The sequence below is a fragment of the Ailuropoda melanoleuca genome, chromosome 15 (assembly GCF_002007445.2).
Source record: "Ailuropoda melanoleuca isolate Jingjing chromosome 15, ASM200744v2, whole genome shotgun sequence".
In the NCBI taxonomy this organism is placed as follows: Eukaryota; Metazoa; Chordata; class Mammalia; order Carnivora; family Ursidae; genus Ailuropoda; species Ailuropoda melanoleuca.
In genome coordinates this window covers 10,490,580-10,511,264 of record NC_048232.1, presented here as the reverse complement: position 1 = coordinate 10,511,264, position 20,685 = coordinate 10,490,580, and the positions used below count along the sequence as shown (strand labels likewise).

General features: G+C 40.8%; 1 protein-coding gene across 1 annotated transcript; it reads right to left on the bottom strand.

The window, feature by feature from the left end:
- Positions 1-803: 803 nt before the first annotated feature.
- On the bottom strand, positions 804-1,154 carry LOC100484882 (60S ribosomal protein L21-like). Its single transcript, XM_034644346.1, has one exon. The coding sequence runs from the start codon at positions 1,152-1,154 to the stop codon at positions 804-806; it is 351 nt and encodes a 116-aa protein (XP_034500237.1).
- Between the last annotated feature and the right edge of the window lie 19,531 nt (positions 1,155-20,685).

The window sequence follows — 20,685 nt, the reverse complement described above, 5'->3', positions numbered from 1 at the left end:
CCACCCCCCTCCACTCCAGCAACCCTCAGTTTGTTTCCTGAGATTATCTCTTATGGTTTGTCTCCCTCTCTGGTTTCGTCTTGTTTCATTTTTTCCTCTCTTCCCCTATGAGCCTCCACCTTGTTTCTCAAATTCCACGTATCGGTAAGATCGCCAAGCTCTACTGTTTTGTTTTTTTTTCAAGATTTTATTTATTTATTTATTTATTTGACAGAGATAGAGACAGCCAGCAAGAGAGGGAACACAAGCAGGGGGAGTGGGAGAGGAAGAAGCAGGCTCATAGCGGAGGAGCCTGATGCGGGGCTCGATCCCATAACGCCCTGAGCCGAAGGCAGACGCTTAATTGCTGTGCCACCCAGGTGCCCCTCGCCAAGCTCTACTGTTAAGTGAAGAAAGTAATGTGGGAAAGAATAGGTGAAGTGTGTTACCATTTGTGTACAAGAAGGTGGGGGTAAGAATTGTGTATGTGCGTGTTTGCTGTTTTCTCCAGAAGCACAGGAGAGAGAAACCAGAAACAAAGGAAAACGACCTGGAGGGCATAGGTGTGAACAGTATGGAGAGAAGAGGGATGAGAGGGACAGTGAACTTCTCTGAGGATCTTTTTACGCAGCTCTGAATTTTGAACCACATCAATGTCTTATTTTATTTTTATTTTGAATTTAATTTAATTTCATCTTATTTTACTTTTAGGACACAGTTAAATTTTGCTTTAAATATTTCACTGGGAGGGAGGACACCGCACTTCTACTCCATGAAGGGAAACATTTTGACAGGCTTGAGGTCTTTTATTTTTTTTAAGTTTATCATGCCGTGCATTCACAGGGACTGGGCTCCGCCAGCTCCGGCTCTTTCCATCGACTCTCACAAACTGTGCTTCTCTGCGTGGGGCAGGCTGGACGCTTCAGCTGAGCCCAAGTACCTCTCTCTTTGGCTTCCATTGGATCGTTTTCCTTCACCTGCTTCAGGAAGCCGTCTCTGCTCTTTGAACGCTTAATATGCTCAATAAGTACACTGACTCTCATGGCAGGAATCTTGCCTTTAACTTGTTTGTTCATGACAACAGCAACAGCATGCTGGGTGACACTGGGGCACTCCTTTTTGAACAGTGCCTTTCCCTTGATGTCCACAGTATCACCTTTCTTGTAGATACTCATGTACGTGGCCAAAGAAACAACTCCATGTTTTCTAAAAGGCGTAGAGAAGGGTCCCCAGGGAGGCTCGGTCGGTTAAGCCTCTGCCTTCGGCTCAGGTCACGATCCTGGAGTCCTAGGATCCAGCCCCACATCGAGCTCTCTGTTCAGTGGGGAGCCTGCTTCTCCCTCTGCCTCTGTGTGCTCTCTCTCTCTCTCTCTCTCATAAATAAATAAATATAAATGAATAAATGAATAAATAAAATCTTTTTAAAAATGTTAAAAGGCCTAGAAGGCATAAAACAGGTACCTCTCCTCTTTCCTCTTGTATTGGTCATTTTGGTGAATTACTGGAAGATGGCAGTTCAGGCCAAAAGGAAGCTGAACCATGTAACTGCTTTAAATACTCAAAAAATTAAAGATAATTAAGAAAAAAAGTTGAACATACACGGAAACAAAGGTATCTAAGCATTTAGCAAATTGAGGGCATGACAACACAGAGATGAGGATTGTCAGTAACTCTGGAACCCTGTGCTCTGACTAATGGGCTATAGTTTGAGGGAAAACAGGCTTGCAGGAGGCTGATGCATTCGGGTTGTAGTTGGTAGTAATATCAGTGTCATCACGCCGAAACTCTTCTCTGTATGTTGTAAGGCACGGCAAATGAGCAAGTGCACTGGCGGTGTGGGGCCACCTCCGGCTCTTGAGGTCAGAGGAGGGAGGTAACGCGGAATGGAGAAAGGCTGTGCTCCTGGATTAGAACTGGAGTGATGGGTATGAGTTCACGATTTCCCAGCTCTATCTGCTGTCGAAGATAAAGCGGGACATTAGTTAAAGCTGTGAAAGCAGATTTTATTCAGGAACTACTGACAGTATACCTGTGAAACACATAATATATGTTCATAAAAATAAATTATTGTAAATAAATAAAAGAAAAGAGAAAGAACTACTGACAGTAGGGACAAGATCGAGTCCTGTTCTGATTTGCACAGAGTAACTGGTGTTTTAAAGTGAGAAGGAAGCCGTGGGGAGGGGGTAGAGGGCTGCTCAAGCGAAAAATTACAAAGGATTGGTCAGTGTCAGTGGGACTTAGGCTGGCTGTGCCTGCCAGCTGGCAGTGGTCACAATCAGGATTCTTCCTCCCACAGAGACTGGGAGAGGGAGGCCCTATCCTGCCTGCTGACTGCCTTCCAAGGGCATGACTTCCAGAGCCCCAAGAAAGGCATTCCTGAGTTGTAGGAGATGCAAATACATCTCAAAGCTTCGGGGGAAGGATTCACAATTCTAAGCCCTTTTTAGTGAATGCTCTAAGACAGGGTATCAGTATAGCCTATCTCAGATGTTGGCTGGAATGAACAGAATTCTCCTGGCAGTGCTGAACTTTCCAGGCAGGCTTATGAGGGAGAGGCTGGGCTCCTCCTAGGCACGTAGTCTTAGCTACTTGAAGTCATGCTGGAGTTTGGTCTCTCTTAGCGTCGAGGTTGGAACGGGATTGTTACGTTCTTTCAGTTCTCACTGCTGAAAGTGACTTGAAGCAGTGTCACTCCTGGACCAAAGGACGTGTTAAGTCCTCAGATCTTGGTGTCTAAATACCATTCCCTTTAAAAGGAACAAGTCTGCTTGGATAAATTGGTTGATTCCAGATTAGGGACAGGGAAAGTACAATGTATTTGGAACATCTTGTCCAGAAAGCCAGAAAGTCTCAAAGACCAGTGGGCGGGACCAGGTATGTAATTTGCAGGGCCCAGTGCAAAATGAAAATGCAGGCCCCTTGTTGAAAAATGACCAGGAACGTCAGACTAACAATAGCAGAGCAGTGAGGCACGCAGGTGGCTTTCCTAAGAGCAAGGTCTGGGGCAACCACCCAAGTCACACGCCTGAGATGTTGAGCCTGATTATGGAAGATGTGTTAAAAGTTCAGAGGAGTCAGCTTGAAGGGGCTCCTGCTGGTTAAATTTGGGACAATTTGAGAACCAAAGAACAATAATAATGGCAGTGGGTTCTAAAACATGAAACCAGAAAAGAAGCCATGAGTTTATAGTGATACTAAAAAGATGTGTATGCAAGGGAAGGAAAATTTTAGGAAGAATGTCTGCTAATACATGTAGACAGAATGATAGAATTAGGGGGGCGCCTGGGTGGCACAGTCGTTAAGTGTCTGCCTTCGGCTCAGGGCGTGATCCCGGCATCATGGGATCGAGCCCCACATCGGGCTCCTCTGCTATGAGCCTGCTTCTTCCTCTCCCACTCACCCCTGCTTGTGTTCCCTATCTCGCTGGCTGTCTCTATCTCTGTTGAATAAACAAATAAAAAATCTTAAAAAAAAAAAAAAAAATGATAGAATTAGGGAAACTACCATTCGTTGCAGTCCCCAATGTAACAATGATGCTAAAGCCGTTGAATTAAAGATTGTTGAGGAAAAGGATATGCACACAATTGATGTCTGCCTTTATTACCCCAGAGGTTACTTATTAGTTACAGATGGGGAAAGATGTTTTCACAATAGAGAGATCTGGCAGAAACTGCCTTTACCAAATGACCAATTCTGCATGGCTGACAATGAGAATATGTTAATCGTGTGTCTCTTGATATGAATACTATGTAGTATTTTGCCCAAGACATTATAGGAATCTGATCATGAGAAAGCAATCAATCAGACAAGGCAACTGGCTTGAACCCTTACAAAATGAAAAAAGAGAAGAAAAGAAAAAAAGAAAAAAAAAAAGCACCCCAGGGCTGTTCTGGATAAAAGGAGGATAAAGAAACATGAGAACCTAAAGTGAATCACGTGACTTTTGACGACCCAGATTGAAAAGGAGCTAAGGAAGACTTTCAGGGGACAACTCAGGAGACTGGGATTTTGGACTGCAGATAATACTAGGCATCAGTGTTAAATTTCTTGGGTGTAATGATCATGTAGGAGAATGTCTTTGTTTCTTGAAGATACATGCCAACAAGTTTAGAGTGAAATGCCCTGACGTCTGCAACTTGGTTTCAGATGAAAGGGAAGGGAGGAGGGAAAGAGAGAGGAGGAGAGGGAGAGATTCCGAGAGAGAGAGAGAGAGAGAGAGAGAGAGAGAGAAGTGGGGAGAGGGATAGAGAGGGCAAATGTAGCAAAATATTAACAATTGTTTGAATGTGGGCCAAGAGTATATAGCTATGGTACTATTTTTTTCATTTTTCTGTAGGGACAGACGTTTTTAAAAATAAGCTAAGGAGAAAAGTTTTCCTAGCTAAAGTCACGTATCAAAGAGGAGCATAGTTCCTAGCACAGCAAGGGCAGAAAGGCTCTCTAGCTTGATTGGCAGGACCCTGAAGGGACAGACGTGCCACCAGGTACATTAACATAATTCACGTGTGTCTCCGATCTGTGTGCCTGGCATCATCAGTCATGGTGAGTGGAGCAGAGCTGACAGCAGACAGCAGTGTGTGATGGGCACCGTCCCCAGTGTGGACTAACGAGAAGAGCCGAGACTGGTATTGGTAGACCAGCTGGCCAGGGGCTGAGGTTCCTTCTGTGTTCAGATGCCTGTGCAGACTTGGACAACTTTTTGGGGGGTCTTATTTGAAAATTGGAGAAAATATGCCTTCTCTACTTATGCAACAGAGATTGAATAAGATAATGTATGAGACAAACATTATTTCATAGATTTATTTTGTAGATTATCTCATTATATTTTATTTTAGGATTTTAATTCTGGAAACACAGATTTCTAAGATATATATGATCTCTTATAAATGTTCTTGCTGTCTGTAGTCTTGTTATAATTTGTGTCCTATAAATACAGAATTTATGATCATTCTATTTCACACAATTTCCATCAAAAAGAAAAAAAATCAGTGCCTCTAAAATGATAAAATCATCTCAGCTGCATTCTTGAGTACTCCTGACAGGAGAGCATTTCTATTCTGAGTGGGCTTCCAACTGCACATTTCAAACTTATTTTTCCTCTTCACTCCCTATATCGTTTCAGGGCTGGGTAGAGTAGGACACGTTCATATCATGACATGCCTTCTGGGTTAATCAGCCTAATGGGCAGCAGGGATATCCCTGCAAGCCACCCCCACACTAGGATGGTTAGCAATAACCATACACCCAGCTGATTATGAATCACGCAGATCTACCCCGCCAAGCCCTGGCATCCCTGACTCCTCCCTTTTTTTTTTTTTTAAGATTTTATTTATTTATTTGAGAGAGAGAGAGAGAGCATGAGCACGAGCAGGGGGAGGGGCAGAGGAAGAAGGAGAGGCAGACTCCCGCTGAGCGGGGAGCGTGACACAGGGCTCAATTCCAGGACCCTGAGATCATGACCTGAGCCGAAGGCAGACACTTAACTGACTGAGCCACCCACGTGTCCCCTGACTCCATTGCTCCTTAGCTGGAGACCAAAATGTCATAGCCATTCCAGTGCTGTCTGTGCAAGGGAAAGTATGAGGGAGAGAAAATCTAAGAGGAGAGAGACAATGGTATTAACTGGTTACAGTTAAAATATCTTACTTAGAAAAAAAAAAAGAGGAGAGTGAGAGACCAAGACAAGGGAGAGAGCTTATCGGCATTTGTAACATTAAATGGGAGGCAGAGGCCTCTGCCGGGCAGTGAGAAGTGTGGGTTTGAAGAGATGATGCATTGCAATGTAGAGATGATGAAGTCATTTCACAATCTTTGTGGCTGCGTGAGTGAACGAGCTCCCACCAAAAGAAAGGGTGTAGAAGGAGAAGAGAAGTGAACCAAGGGCAGAATGGTGGGTGATACCCGTATTGTGTTGTGAGGTATAGGTGAGGAGACTGCTGTAAAGTCTTGAACCAAAATTCTGATTGCAGTTGGGATAAGGGCTGTGAGGGATGAGCACAGCCAAGTTGATTTGGGTTTTTGTCACTTACAGTGGAAAGCTTTTTGATAATACTCTTAAATATTGAAAACTGGATATACACCTATGCTTATAGCTCTTACACAATTATAAAATCAAAACATACTAGATGCTAGCAAAACTATAAAACTCATCAAGTAGAAATTAACATTCAGGATGACAGATGGAATTGTCTTGCTGAAATAAAATTTTTGCTATTGGTGTTAATAGTAGAACAATCTATGTGGTCAAGGTTTCACTTGTTGGTTTGGTTATTTTGATTTTGACCATACCACCTGCTATTTGAGTAATTGTCATGATTTGTGTTGATAGTTCTTCTCTTTTTAAACTTATTTATTGATGGAGTTTTCTCTTTAACAAAGTTTGTTTTACAACCCTTTCCTGTTATTTAGAAGGGACAGTCTAATGTGGATCTCAAATGTGATGACAAAAGTATCATTTGACAAAGTGTATACATTGATTGTTCACTATGCACATTAATGATGTGTGGTAAGTTGGTGTGTGTTCTCATCACACAATCCTTATTCCTTGTGGCTCACAGTGTGAATATGGAGCTGGATGCTGGGATGCACACTTCTGAGTTCTATGTGCTTATACCATCAAGTGTATTTTGATGACTCAGTTTTCCCACCATTTGTTCCCCATTGAACTGGTACAATACCTTTCACCTTGATAGCCTGGCTTTAAATAGCCTGCAAATACTTAACCATATAAAGAAAAGATCTAAAGATATATAGTCAAGTAAAATTGGGGGTGGAGGGAAGCATGCAAGGGAGAAGAAATTCTAATTCACCGTTGCTCAAAAAAGGTGTCCATACTGTCAAAAGGATGTATATACCAACCTTTCCATGTCAAAGGCTTTTGGGAAGCAGTGTGATGTGGTAACAAGGAGCATAGGTTTGGGAGTGAGACAACTCTGATTTTGATTGATGCTCTCACTAACTTTGACACTGGAAAGTTATTTAGTTACTTGGTTTTTCTCATCTGTAGAGTAGTGTTACAATGATTAAATGAGGTCTTGTAGGAGCACCTGGGTGGCTCAGTGGATTAAATGACCAACTTTGGTTTCAGCTCTGGTCGTGATCTCAAGGTCATGGGATTGAGCCCTGTGTTGGGCTCTGGGCTTAGCTCAGAGTCTGCTTGGGACTCTCTCTCCCTCTCCTTCTGCCCCTCCTCCTACTCACGCATGTGTGAGCTTGCTCTCTTCTTCTCCCTCTAAAATAAATAAATAAATCTTTAAAAATAAAAAAAATAATAAATGAGGTCTTGTAGCTGAAATGCCGAAAGCTGTGCCTGCTACACAGTTGGTGTTCACTAATAGTAGTTACTGTCGGTTGTAGGCATTGAGCAGGTCTAGAATAAATGTGGAACTCAAAATGGTGGCAGATGAGGTAAGTAAGGCTCAGAGGTATGATGGGTTTGACCATAGAGAGGGCTGTGTCAATCAAACCAACCGAGCAAAGGGTGAGTGTTAGCACCTCGGGCTACACAGACTTTACCTATCCAGATTATTGCCCGTTCTGATGTTTGACCCGCATTGTAATGTCCCACCGTATTTGTGTCAAGATAGTTGCACCTGTTCCAAAGTGTCCAAAAACCCGGCATTAATCACAGTTTTTTAAATAAATTTATTACCAATTTGGGTAAATCTTTGGTACACAGTCTATTTCTGGGGATTAAAATGATTATTTCTTTTGTCTTTGAGGATTATAATGCTTTTGGTCTTCTTTGGAGCTTCTCTTTATGGTCCTTCTTAAAGAACTAATTTCTATTCTTTGTTGTTATCATTAGTCTAAAGAATTCAGTCCTAATCACGTAGTAGCAGAGGTTCGGTTCAAGCAGACCTGGCTCCCATCCTCGCCATCACTTAGCTATTGTTTGATCTTTTTGAGCACTGGTTTCCTAACTTGGCTTAGGTTAGGTTAGATTAGGAATAATAATGCCCACCTCCTCTGGATTGGTATGAGGATTAAATGAGATGATGTCTCGAAAGCTCTGGGCTGGTCATCAGCAGCATTAGTAACCTTAGCACCATTATTCATATCCTCCTAACTCCTCCCATCCCAATTAAAGAGCTCTTTGCAAGATGAACAGTTCTTTGGCATTTAGAATATTTGTATATTTATATTAATATATATATAAAATATATAAATATATAATAATAAATATAATGCAAATATATAAAAACATAAAATATAACTATAATAAATTATATATAATACAACTATATAATATAAATATATGTATATTTCATTCTACTTTATTTTATTTTTGTAAGTAAGTAATCTCTACACCCAATGTGGGGTTCGAACTCACAACCCCAAGATCAAGAGTCACACGCTCTACTAACTGAGCCAGCCAGGCACCCCCCCACCACCAAATATTTAATTCATGTTGGGAAAATATTAAAAACTATAGTACCAGGCTGAGTCTTACCGCATTTGAGAAAATCAGAGAGGAATTTTTAATTATAAGCTTACTTTGTCCAAGATGAAGAGATACTAGAATTCCCAGGCAAGGGGGGAAAAAATCTGCCATTAACCTAAATATGTGATAATCATCAGAATTTCCTTTTCCCTGAGGAGTACAGCTAAAACATAAATGATTCCCAGAGATTATCCACAAACACATTTACCGAGAGGCAGGAGGGTGCAGGGGAGTTGCTAATGAGTCATCTAAGCAAGTCATTGCCTCTGCTTTTCTTCTGTTTCTTTGCCATCAAGTGAGGTGATTATCCTTTAGTTGGGGAGAGGAAGGTGGTTGGGAATATGTGTAGGACATTTCTGTTATTGGTAGCCATTGGACATATTCTGTATATGGTAGCCATTTTCCAAGATGGCCTCCAGTGATCCCTGCTTCTGGTGTTCACACCGCTTTGTGGTACCTCCCATGGTGCAGCAAGGTTGGTCTACATGACCAAGAGGATGCCACAGAAGTGAAGGTCAGCCACTTCCAAAGGTTAGAAGAGGTGTTGCAGCTTCCCTCTCTGACTCTCGCTCACCACTTGCTCTATCAAAAGCCTCATTGCGAACAGCTCTATGGAGTTGCCCATGTGGTAAGGACCTGAAGCCTGTTGCAGACCAGCCATGTGAGCGAACTTGGAAGCAGGCCCTCCATACCCAATCAGGTCTCAGATGACAGCAGCCCCAGCTGATACCTGGAGTGCAGGCTTTTGAAGACCCTGAGACTGAACCACCCAGCTAAGCTGCTCCCAGATTCCCGACCTTTAGAAACCGGGATAATAAAAGATCATTGTTTTAAGATGCTAAGTTTAAAGTTGTTGTACAGCAATAGGTAACTAATACAGGATGCTGCTGGCTTTTTATAAGCAGGGTCAAGGGTGCTGGATGTCCTGCAGTCTGTGGAACAGCCCTGCTCAGTGAAGACTTGTCCTACCTTCCCACAGATGAATGTTTGTGCCCCCTACAAAATTCTTACATTGAAACCTAATCCACAAGGTGATGGTATTTGGAAGTGAGGACTTTGAGAAATGATTGGGTCATGAGGCGGGGGGAGTCCTCAGGAATGGGGTTAGTACCCTTATAAAAGGACCCTGGAGAGCTCCCTTGCCCCTTCTGCCATAAGCGGGCACAGTGAGAAGACAGTTGTCTGTGAACCAGGAAGTGGGCCTTCCCCGGACCCTAAATCTGTCACTGCCTTGACCTTGAACTTGCCAGCCTCCAGAACTGTGAGAAAGAGATGTTTGTTGTTTAAGTCACACAGTCCATGGTATTTTTATTGTAGCCATCAGAAAGGACTGAGACACACCCCCAGTGTGGAACTCAGGCCCTTCCTCACACTGGCATGATCCCTCCAGCTTTGAAATGTGTAGGATTGTATCCATTCCTTTACTCAAAGCACAGCTCCCCTTGTGCATGGGCTGGCTGCATTTTTACCTTCGCAGGCTTTTGCCAGATAAAGCATGTGGTAATTGAGTAGGTCTCATTCATTATCAATCAACAAAAGCTTGGAGTGATGTCTCCAAAGTCCAAAAACATACAAACAATGAAGGTGAAGAGGAGAGTAATAAACGTGACTAAGGGAAACTGGAAGTTTTGATTTATGCATGAAGATAAGACAACACAGATAAACAGTACAAATGATAAATAAGACCTGAAGATGAGAGGGATGGAAACAATTAAAGAGAAAAAAAAAAGATGAAGGAAGAAGACTTTAAACGATTTGATTGATCGCTTCTTGACCATCATTTAAGAAAATATAAGATGTGTGTATTTTGGGTTGTCTGAGAACCCAGACTCCCAAGATGACCTTTTTGCCTGGGGTTTGTTATAAACAACACTTCTGCAAGAGAGTAAGACATTGGGTTTTTTTCTCCCCACAATCCACAAACACCTCACTCAGGACAGGAAATGTACATTCAGTGAAGGACTATGTCAAAAACACAATCCACAGGAGAATGGTTGAACTACTTTTTTTCTTTTGTATGGAATTAAATTGTTGGAAGGAAGGCAAGGAAGTGACACATTTCACCTCCTGTTTCTGGCTGAAGGGACAATCCTTAAACCCACAGTGTTTGTTCATCAAATCCTTTTGGGTCTTAGGTACTGTGGGTTAATTAATTTATTTCCCAGTCAACAAATCTTAATTTTTTCCCATTTCCATAAGGAGATGAGATACAGTGCCTTTATGTAGATTGTGAATCTATTCTACTTTCTATTAAAAGTAGGGGAAAACTATCCTCTGTGTCATCTCCTTGAACAGTAGTTTGACTCCTACTGCATGCAGGTTGGTGTTGATTTTTCCTATCTTTATTTAAGTAACTTCTCTCCAACTTCGTCAAGGCAGAGAATAAATTGTATTTCTTGCATGTCTTTCTGAAGGTAATTGACTTCTCACTACCTGTCAGAGTCTTAGCCTCCTCATCTGTAAAATATAAGCACTTACTGTACAGAGTCGCATATATACTTTATATACTTTATACTATATACACATGTATAGAGATGAAAGTGCTCATGAATAGTGAGAGAAATAGTGGCAGAAAAATGCTAACTACTTTGTTTCCAATTCAGTTTATGGGAGTTGAATATTTTTTTCCTAAATCTGGGACAGGATAATTTTGTACATATGAGAAAGCATGTCAAACCTAAGTCAGGAGAGTGGAAAGTGAGAACAGCCAGTTGGATACCTGGTTCTTAGACTCAGGCCAGGGGTCTAAGCGGGGGAGTGACCAGCCCCTCTGTGGTGGGAAAGTCATGGGTGCAGCTTAGGTTCCATGAAGAGGAGAGTGTATAGAACCAAAAGAGGTGAGGATGAGCAGGGACCAAACCCAAACTCATGCTAGCTGTTTAAGGCAGAGGTCTTTAACTGGGAGAAAGCACTCCTTGTGAAGACTTTTGGAGGGGTACGTGTACATAGGTGTTTTAAGAGAGTCCATTTCTAGATCCTCAGCTTCAATTTCCAATCTTTCCTTACTTGCTCCATTTCAGAGCTGACCTGTGATGGGATGGGGGATGGGAGACAGCATCTCCCCTCTAATCCTTTCATGCCAGCCTTTCTTCCCCTTTCCCAAAGAAAGGCACACCCTTCATCGCACCGTGTTGCATTACCCTGGATGGGGAAAACCTCTAGGGCAGCAAACAAAGGGACAACTGGAAATACTGGTACTGGTTCTGAGAAAGCACATGACTCTGGTGGCCAAGTAGCAGACCCTTCCAGCTGGTGGTCTCCAGCTCTGCACGCAGAAGAATTGACATCAGACCTTACTGACCTGTCTCTTGGTAAGCCATCACAAGTAGTTTGTGATTATAGATCGCTCCGATTTGGGGCATAACTCAAAAGGAGCTCAAAGATTTGAGAGCCATTGCTCTAAGAAAACTTCTTCCTTTTCCATCCATCTATTTGTAAGTAAGGTTTCCAGAGCTTCCATCTATAAAATGAAAAATAGGAATAGAATTGATGGTGAATCTTGTCTTATTCTAGAGACCAGTAATACTAACAGATGACGAAACTGGGGGGATATATATATATATATATATATTGCTATAACAAAATACCACACTGGGTGGCTTATAAACAACAGAAATGTACTTCTCACTGTTCTGGGCATTGGAAAGTCCGAGATCAAGATGCTGGCAGACTCTGGTATGTTAAGAGCCTTCTTCCTGGCTTATAGATGGCATTTTTTCCCTGGGTCTTCACTTGGTGGAAAGGGCAAGGGAACTCTGTGGTGTCTCTTTATAAAGCTACTAATCCCCTTCTGACCTAATCACCCCAAAGGCCCCATCTCCTAACACCATCACATGGGGGATTAGGATTTCAACATGTGAATCTGGGGAAGACACAAACATTCAGACCACAGCAATTTCCAATAAAAATTTATTTAGGACAAAACTGTAGTGACAGAAGGCAGATCAGTGATGGGTTGCCTAGAGTCAGGAATAACAGTTGAGGATTGTCTCAAAAGAGGCAAGAGGGAAGCTTTGAAGTAAAGTTTTATATCTTGATTTTGATTGTGGTGTTGGTTGTATAAGTGAATATAATTGTCCAAATTTATCAGTATGTACACCTAAAGGGGGTGAAGTTTTTGGATGTAAATTATATCTCATTAAAACTGGGGAAAAGGTTTACTCTTCTGTTCAATTTTTATCAAATTTATAGTATTTATGTTGTCTTGATCAACTATGTACCAGTAATCAGTGTAATGGCAACTCGACACAGAAGAAATTTTTAACATTTAACATTTTAACTTAGTGGCTATGGGAAACCCAGCAAATTTTAATTTATACTTTTTTCCCAGAGGAAAGAGTGATCAGTGAAAGGCTGTAAAGTATAAAATATAATTAAGATTAAATTCTATGGGAAGGAAAATATGATATCAAAGGGGGAAAGAAACCATATAAAATGCCAAAGGTTAAAGAAGAGGCTGTTCAAATATCTTAAAATATGAACGATGGTGGATTATAACTAAATACCATGTTCTGTAGATTCCATTAGATTTATTTAAAAAAATGATATAACATGGGGCACCTGGGTGGCTCTGTTGGTTAAGTGTCTGCCTTTAGCTCAGGTCATGATCCCAGGGTCCCGGGAATGATATAACAGTTTCATTTTCAAATAATGAGGGTTACAATATATTGGAAAATTCATTCTTTGCAACTATTTAGACTTAGGATAACATTTTAAAAATATCAGCTTACAAATGTACAGGAACAGTATATAATCTTTCCAAGTACTTTTGTTTTTATTTTTTTTAAAGATTTATTTCTTTATTTGAGAGAGAGAGCCTGAGTGGGGAGGGGGTGGGGGTAGGGAGAGGGGCAGGCAGAGGAAGACAAGTAGACTCCCTGCTAAGCAAGGAGCCCAATGCAGGGCTCTATCCTAGGACCCTGAGATCATGACCCAAGCTGAAACCAAGAGCTGGACACTTCACTGACTGAGCCACCCAGGCGGCCCTCAAGGTACTTTTAAGAATAAAAAAAGAAAGAAAGAAAGAAAGAAAGAAAGAAAGAAAGAAAGAAAGAAAGAAAGAAAGAAAGAAAGAAAGAAAGAAAGAAAGAAAGAGAGGCAAAGAGGACTGAGAAAGACTAACCTCAGGTAAAGAAGGGAAACTTGGAGAGAATGTGCACAGAATTCAAAAGAGGACAGGCTTTTGAGGAGGGGAGCTTGTTCTATGTCTCAGAGAGACTCAGGCAGGCAGGTGCCACAGCATCTCTACTGAGGCTTTGACTCAGGAGTATGTGTCGGTGGGAGATATTTTTGCCTATTGACTGTCCAAGCGGGGATTTTGAGTGTGGAGATCAAGCATTCCTTAGCCCCTCTAGAGGCTCAGAAAAAGTTGAACTGTTTGAGAGCAGAGGAGGGGCTCCAAAGAGATTGCAAAATTGGGCGTGATTGGGGCGCCTCAGACAGCAAGAAGGTCCTTAAGTGTAGGGGAATGAACCCAGGCCCATGGACTCTGAGAGCAGTGGAGTCCAAGGCCTTCCTGCCTAGGACCCCCAGGGCAGGTGCCTGGTAAATTGTCTACCTAGGAAGATACCCAGTTTTTAGTCTAGATAGCAACTGCTGTGCCCAGCTACAAAGAGAAGGAGGGGTGACACTCATCCCCAAGGAAAGTGGTCTTGGGCTCTTATGAACCAAATACCCCATCCCCCAGTGTTCTGGGATGTCTAAAACCCTCTTGATTCTTGCATAACCCAAAACCTGGGAACCCTAATCATGGCTACAATTGGATGTCCTCCCTGCCCAGTGGGAAGTTTTAGAGGAAGAAACATAAACATCACACTTCTTGAAGTCTGCATGTTCTTGCATATTGAAAACCACTCCATAAGGACTGAATAGTGTTGGGTTGGATGGGACGTCGAGGAGGTCATAGATACAGCTTAGGCAGAGTGGGGGGCAAGACCTAGATTGTATAAAACGAGGAATGAATGGGAGGTGAGGGCATGGAGAAAACAAATGTAGACTGCTCTTCCAAAAAAGTCAGCTATGAATAGAAGGTGAGGGAAGGGGTGGAGGCTTGAGGAGGATGCCGGTAGAGGATTCAGCTGGGAGACCAAGGCCAGCAGCGTCCTAACACGCTCTTTTGCCCACTGTTGCTCTCTTGTCCAACTTCTCTGGGCGACTGTCTCTCGTTTCACTGGCATTTATATAAGTGACTTTAAGGGTAAGTGAGCTGCAATCTCAGTTGTTAACATTATAAAATTCTATCTCTCATGAAGGTAAAGCCCAATTGGGTCTTCCTACTGGGTAGTCACATTCTCCAGCAGAGATGCAGGGGCCCAAGCTCATTTCGACTCAGCTTCCAGAGCTGCCCAGGAGAAGGAAAGTAGCATAGGGAATTGCTTGTAGGGGGCTTATACGGGCCAGGACGGAAATGGTGGACATCATTCTGCCCACTTTGAGCAGAATGGTTGCACGACCACATGTCACTGCAGAGGGGCTGTAAACTGCAACATGGCCGTGTGCTACACTAGGAGATGGGTCTGGTGGATGTGCACTAGTCTCCACCACATTCTTCTGCCCCTTCATTATTGTGACCTCCTTAGCCCACATCTTAGCCTCTTAGGACCTTGCCCTCAGTTTGGACTGGTATCTTGATTAGGGTATTGCTTCAGACTCCTGTCCCAACCTATTTCCAGCCTGATACATTCAAGTCTCTGAGTTTCTTATTTCTTCTCTTTTCTTTTCTTTTCTTTTTTCTTTTCTTTTCTTTTCTTCCTTTTTTTTTTAAGATTTATTTATTTATTTGAGAGAGAGAGAGAATAAGCTGGGGGAGGGGCAGAAAGAGAGGGGCAAGCAGACTCCCTGCTGAGCAGGGAGCCCGACTTGGGGCTCTATCCCAGAACCCTGAGATCATGACCTGAGCTGAAATCAAGAGTCAGATGCTTAACCAACTGAGGTACACAGGAACCCCTCCGAGTTTCTTGTAGAGACTGTAAGGGAATCATCTCTGCTTTCAAGTCACATAACCCCTAAATTCTTGGCTTGGGAAGTATCAGAGGGGAAGGATATGGAGTTGGGGTGTGACAGACACCAGGACCAAGCAAACTCCCATGAAACATGGACATATATATTTCATATATTATTTGCGTGCGTGTGTAATTATTGATTGCTTGACTGTGTTTTTTTTTTTTTTTTTTTTTTTTAATTTTCCTCCACGTCCAGTGTGGAGCCCAATGCAGGGCTTGATCTCACAACCCTGAGAGCAAGACCTAAGCTGAGATCAAGAGTCAAATGCTTAAGGGACTAAGCCCACCCAGGTGTCTGTAGACATCTACCTTTATATTTTGAGGACTTGTTTTCTATTTGTGTTAAGTTAGTTAACTTTGGATTCATTATATTTAATCAAATGAGGATTAGGACATAGTCTAAATTTCGTAGTAGTGCTTTGGGTAAATTATTAATATCTCCAGATAGCTAATCTCATTTTGAATTTTTCTTTTTAATTTTCTTATTGAGCCATAACTGACAAAAAATAAAATCCTCCCGGGGCACCTGGGTGGCTCAGTCGTTAAGCGTCTGCCTTCGGCCCAGGGCCTGATCCCAGGGTGCTGGGATTGAGCCCCGCATCGGGCTCCCTGCTCTGCTGGGAGCCTGCTTCTTCTTCTCCCACTCCCCCTGCTTGTGTTCCCTCTCTTGCTGTCTGTGTCTTTCTCTGTCAAATAAATAAATAAAATCTTTAAAAATAAATAAATAAAATAAAATCCGCCCTTTAAAAATGAACAACTTAGAGTTTTTTTAGTATATTCATAAGTCTGTGCAACCATCACTACTGTCTAATTCCAGAACATTTTCATCACTTGAAATAGAAACCACATTCGATTAGTAGTCACTCTTCATTCTCCTGCCCCCAGCCCTACTTACTTTGGCAACTACTTTCTGTCTTTGTGGATTTACCTATCCTATATATTTCATATAAATGGAATCATATAATAGGTGGCCTTTTCCATTTCGTTCCTTTCAATTAGCATAATGTTTTAGGTTTATCTCTGTTGTAGCATGTATCATGGATCATTACTTCATTCCTTTTTGTGGCTGGATAATATTCCATTATATGGATAAACCACATTTTGATTATTGATTCATCAGTTGACGGACATTTGGGTTGTTTTGACTTTCAGGCTATTATGAATTATGCTATGAACGTTCATGTACAAATTTTTTATGTGAACATTTGTTCTCAACTCTCTTGGGTATATATGTAGGAGTAGAACTGCTGGGTCTTTTTGAGAAACTGTCAGGATGTTTTCCAAAGTAGCTGCATCATTTCTCATTTCCACCAGCAGTGCACAAAGGTTCCAGTTTCTCCACAGCCTTGCCAACATTTGTTATTTTTGTTGTTTTGATTGTGGCTTTAATGTGTATTTCCCTAATGGCTAAGGATTTTGAACATATTTTCCTGTACTTTTTGGCCATTTCGGCCACAGGATAAATGTCTCTCTGAGTATTCTGCCCCTTTTGTGTGTGTGTGTGTGTGTGTGTGTGTGTGTGTGTGTATTTTGCCTATTTTTAATTGTCTTCTAAAATTTTTTGGTTTTATTTTTGTTTTTTAAATTGTGGTTGTAAAAGTTATTTATATAAGGGGCCTGGGTGGCTCACTTGGCCAAGTCATGATCTCAGGGTTCTGGGATCCAGCCCTGCATCAGNATATTTTATATTTATATATATATATATATTTTATATATATATTTTATAATATTAAGTTTTCTATTTCTGTTTCCTTGTTTATCTTCTGTCTGGTTGTCACTATTAAAAATGGTGTACTGAAGTGTCCAACTATCACTGTTGAATTGTCTGTTCCTCCTTTGATTTCTGACAGCTTTTGCTTCATGTATTTTAGAGCTTCATTGTTCAGTGCACATATATTCATAATTATTATATCTTCTTAATGGATTGACACTTTTATCATTATAAAAGGTCATTCTTCACTGCAAGTAACAATTTTTGACTTAAAATCTGTTCTGTCAGATATTAGTATAGCCACTACAGCTTTCTTTTAGTTACTATTTGCATGGTATGTTTTTCCATTCTTTTACTTGAAACCTATTTGTATCTTTGTATCTAAAAGGTGTGTCTCTCGTGGACAGCATATAGTTGGATCACGTGTTTTTATCCATCCTCCCAGTCCTTGCCACCTTTTAATTGAAATGGTTAATCCATTTATGTTTAATGTAATTATTGGTAAGGTAAGATGTGCACCTTCTATTTTGCTATTTGCTTTCTCTATGTCATTTGCCTTTGGTGTTTCTCTATTCCTCTGTTACTGCCTTCTTTTTAAAGGTATTTTCTAGAGTAGAATTTAAGTTCCCTTGTCATTTATTACCTTTTTAAAGTTACTTTCTTAATGCTTGATCAGTGGATTTTAATTAAATTTTTAGTTTATAACAAACTAGGTTCAAATTAATACCAAATTGATTTCAGTAGTATATAAAACCTTTATTCTTATGTATCTCTATCCCTTCCCCCCTCTTTTGTGTTCTTATTTTCATTCAAATTATATCTTTATATTTTACATTCCCATCCACACAGATTTAGAATTATTAGTTTATGTAGTTGCCTTTTAGATCAGGTGGCAGGGAAAAAGTTACAAACAAAATATCCATTTATGCTGTCTGTATGTTCTGCCTATTTAGTGATTTTTATTGACACTCATATTTATGCAGATAGAAGTTACTATCTTGTGGGGCGCCTGGGTGGCACAGCGGTTAAGTGTCTGCCTTCGGCTCAGGGCGTGATCCCGGCGTTATGGGATCGAGCCCCACATCAGGCTCCTCCACTATGAGCCTGCTTCTTCCTCTCCCACTCCCCCTGCTTGTGTTCCCTCTCTCGCTGGCTGTCTCTATCTCTGTCGAATAAATAAATAAAATCTTTTAAAAAAAAAAAGAATTTACTATCTTGTGTCCTTCCATTTCAGCCTTCCTTTAGAATTTCTTGTATTATTTCAGGTGTGCTAGTAACAAATTCCCTCAGTTTTTGTTTATCTAGTAATGTCTTTATTTCTCTTCATTTTTGAAAAATAATTTTCTGGCTATAGAATTCTTGGTTGATAGTTTTCTCTTTCAATAACTTTGAGTACATCATTCCATTATCTTCTGGCCCCTCCATGGTTCTAATGAAATTCAGCTCTTTATCTTACAGAGGATCACTTGTATATGATGAGTTACTTCTCTCTTGCTGCTTTCACGATTCTCTCTTTGTATTTTCAACAGTTTTATTATATTGTGTCTAGATGTGGATCTCTTTGAATTTACTCTACTTGGACTTCTTGAATAATAATTGCTTGGATGTGTAGCTTAATGTTTTTCTTCACATTTGGGAAGTTGTGGGTCCAGTAGTTCTTCAAATATTCTTTCTTCTCCTTTTTGTTCTTTTTCTGTGACTGTTATTATGGTATATTGGTATGCTTGATGGTGTCCTACAGATCTCTGAAGTTGTAAATAGATTCGATTTTCTTCATTTTTTTTTTCTTTTTCTCAGACTTGATATTCTCAATTGATCTATCTTCAAGTTTGTTGATTCTTTCTTCCATCTGATCAAAACTTCTATTGAACCTCTTTGTAGTGAATTGCTTTATTTCTGTTATTGCACTTTCAATTTCTCTTCTATTTGGTTCTTCTTCGTAAGGTCAGGTAAGAATGTGAGAAGTTAAGGTAAGAATGTGAGAAGTTACAGCGACTGAATTTCTAATTTAGTATGGTTAAAATACAAAATGGGTGGGAATAGATAAGATGCTCTGAAAACAATCATGTTTGATAATAATAATTTAGTCATGTATTTTTTATCATCAGAAATCTAGTGACAAAGCACCAAACAGATCCAAATTGAGGGATCTTTCTACAAAATAACAAGCCTATAGTCTTCAAAAATGTAACTGTTACAAAAGGCAAAAGAAGGCCCAGCAACTATTCCAAATTAAAAAGACTAAGGAGACATATCTACTAAGCACAGTATATGATGATGGACTGAATCTCATGTTAGGAAAAATTTTTGCTATAAAAGACATAATTGGGATCATTGGCAAGATTTGAATATGAAATATATATTCATCAGCATGTTAAGTTTCTTGTTTTTGATCATTGCCCTGTGGTTATGTTATAGCACGTCCTTATTCTTGGAAAGTACATGTTTAAGTATTTGAAAGTAAAGGACCATGATGTTTACATATTACTCTCAAATGGTTCAGAATGTGTGTGTGTGTGTGTGTGTGTGTGTGAGAGAGAGAGAGCATGAGCAGAAATGTAAAATGTTAATAATGGTAAATTTGACTAAAGCATATATGGAAGTTCTCTGTACTATTTTTTTTTTGCAAATTTTCTATACATTTGAGATTTTATCAAAACCAAAAGTTAAAAAAATAATTTTTATAGAGGACCTATGTTATGCCAGACGTTGTTCCAATTATTGAGACACAGCGGTTTACAAAAGAAACTTCTTGCCATCAGGTAGTTTACATCCTAATGGGGGAGACAGAATGAACTAAAGAAGTAAATGATATTGTATACTGGATGGTGGTAAGTGAAATGAAGACAAATAGGCAGGGTGGAAGGATAGGATAAGAAGTTTCCAGAGTGAGGTATTTACAATTTTAAATAGATGGTGGGTAAGACACCTCTTCCGTCTTCAAATCTCTTGAATGCAGACTCTGGTCAGCCTGATAGTACCGCCTGCCTCTTGACTCCCATTCTAGGGCTGCTCTGTTATTGACAAGGTGTGGGACACACCTCTCAGTGCCCAGTCCTGTGCCTGCATGACTCAGATTGCAGGTTGCTTAATGCCCCTTGCTGGTTTGCAAACTCATCCCCATATGTTCAGGTCAAGAAGAGACCAAAGAAAGAGGCAGGCTACTCCAGATTGGTAGGTGGCAGGTTTAATAAGTAAGGGAACTTACATATGTGGCTGTCTTAGATGGAGGCAAGAGGAGTAGACCTCCACACCTGCTTGCCAAATTTGAAAAGCCTACAGAGGCCTTGATTGGGTTCAGTCACATATACCATCCAGAGGATCTCAACAATACCTTCCTCTCTCAAGGCTGTGTCTTTGGAAGAGCTCTCACTATGGGAACTGTAGGCAGAGTGTATTTTTTAAAGACGGGGTGGGGGTGAGGTTCTGACTGCCCAGGTCCAGGTTCAATCAATGATCATGTCCTCTAGATTACTTTCTCCCACACCCCCTGGAGCTAACCTTTGTCCAATGTGGAACAGGAGCTGACAGATACGTGCTTCCTCCTT

Excerpts from the sequence above, each read along its gene's own strand:
- LOC100484882 (XM_034644346.1), bottom strand. The coding sequence starts at position 1,154 with ATGAGTATCTACAAGAAAGGTGATACTGTGGACATCAAGGGAAAGGCA.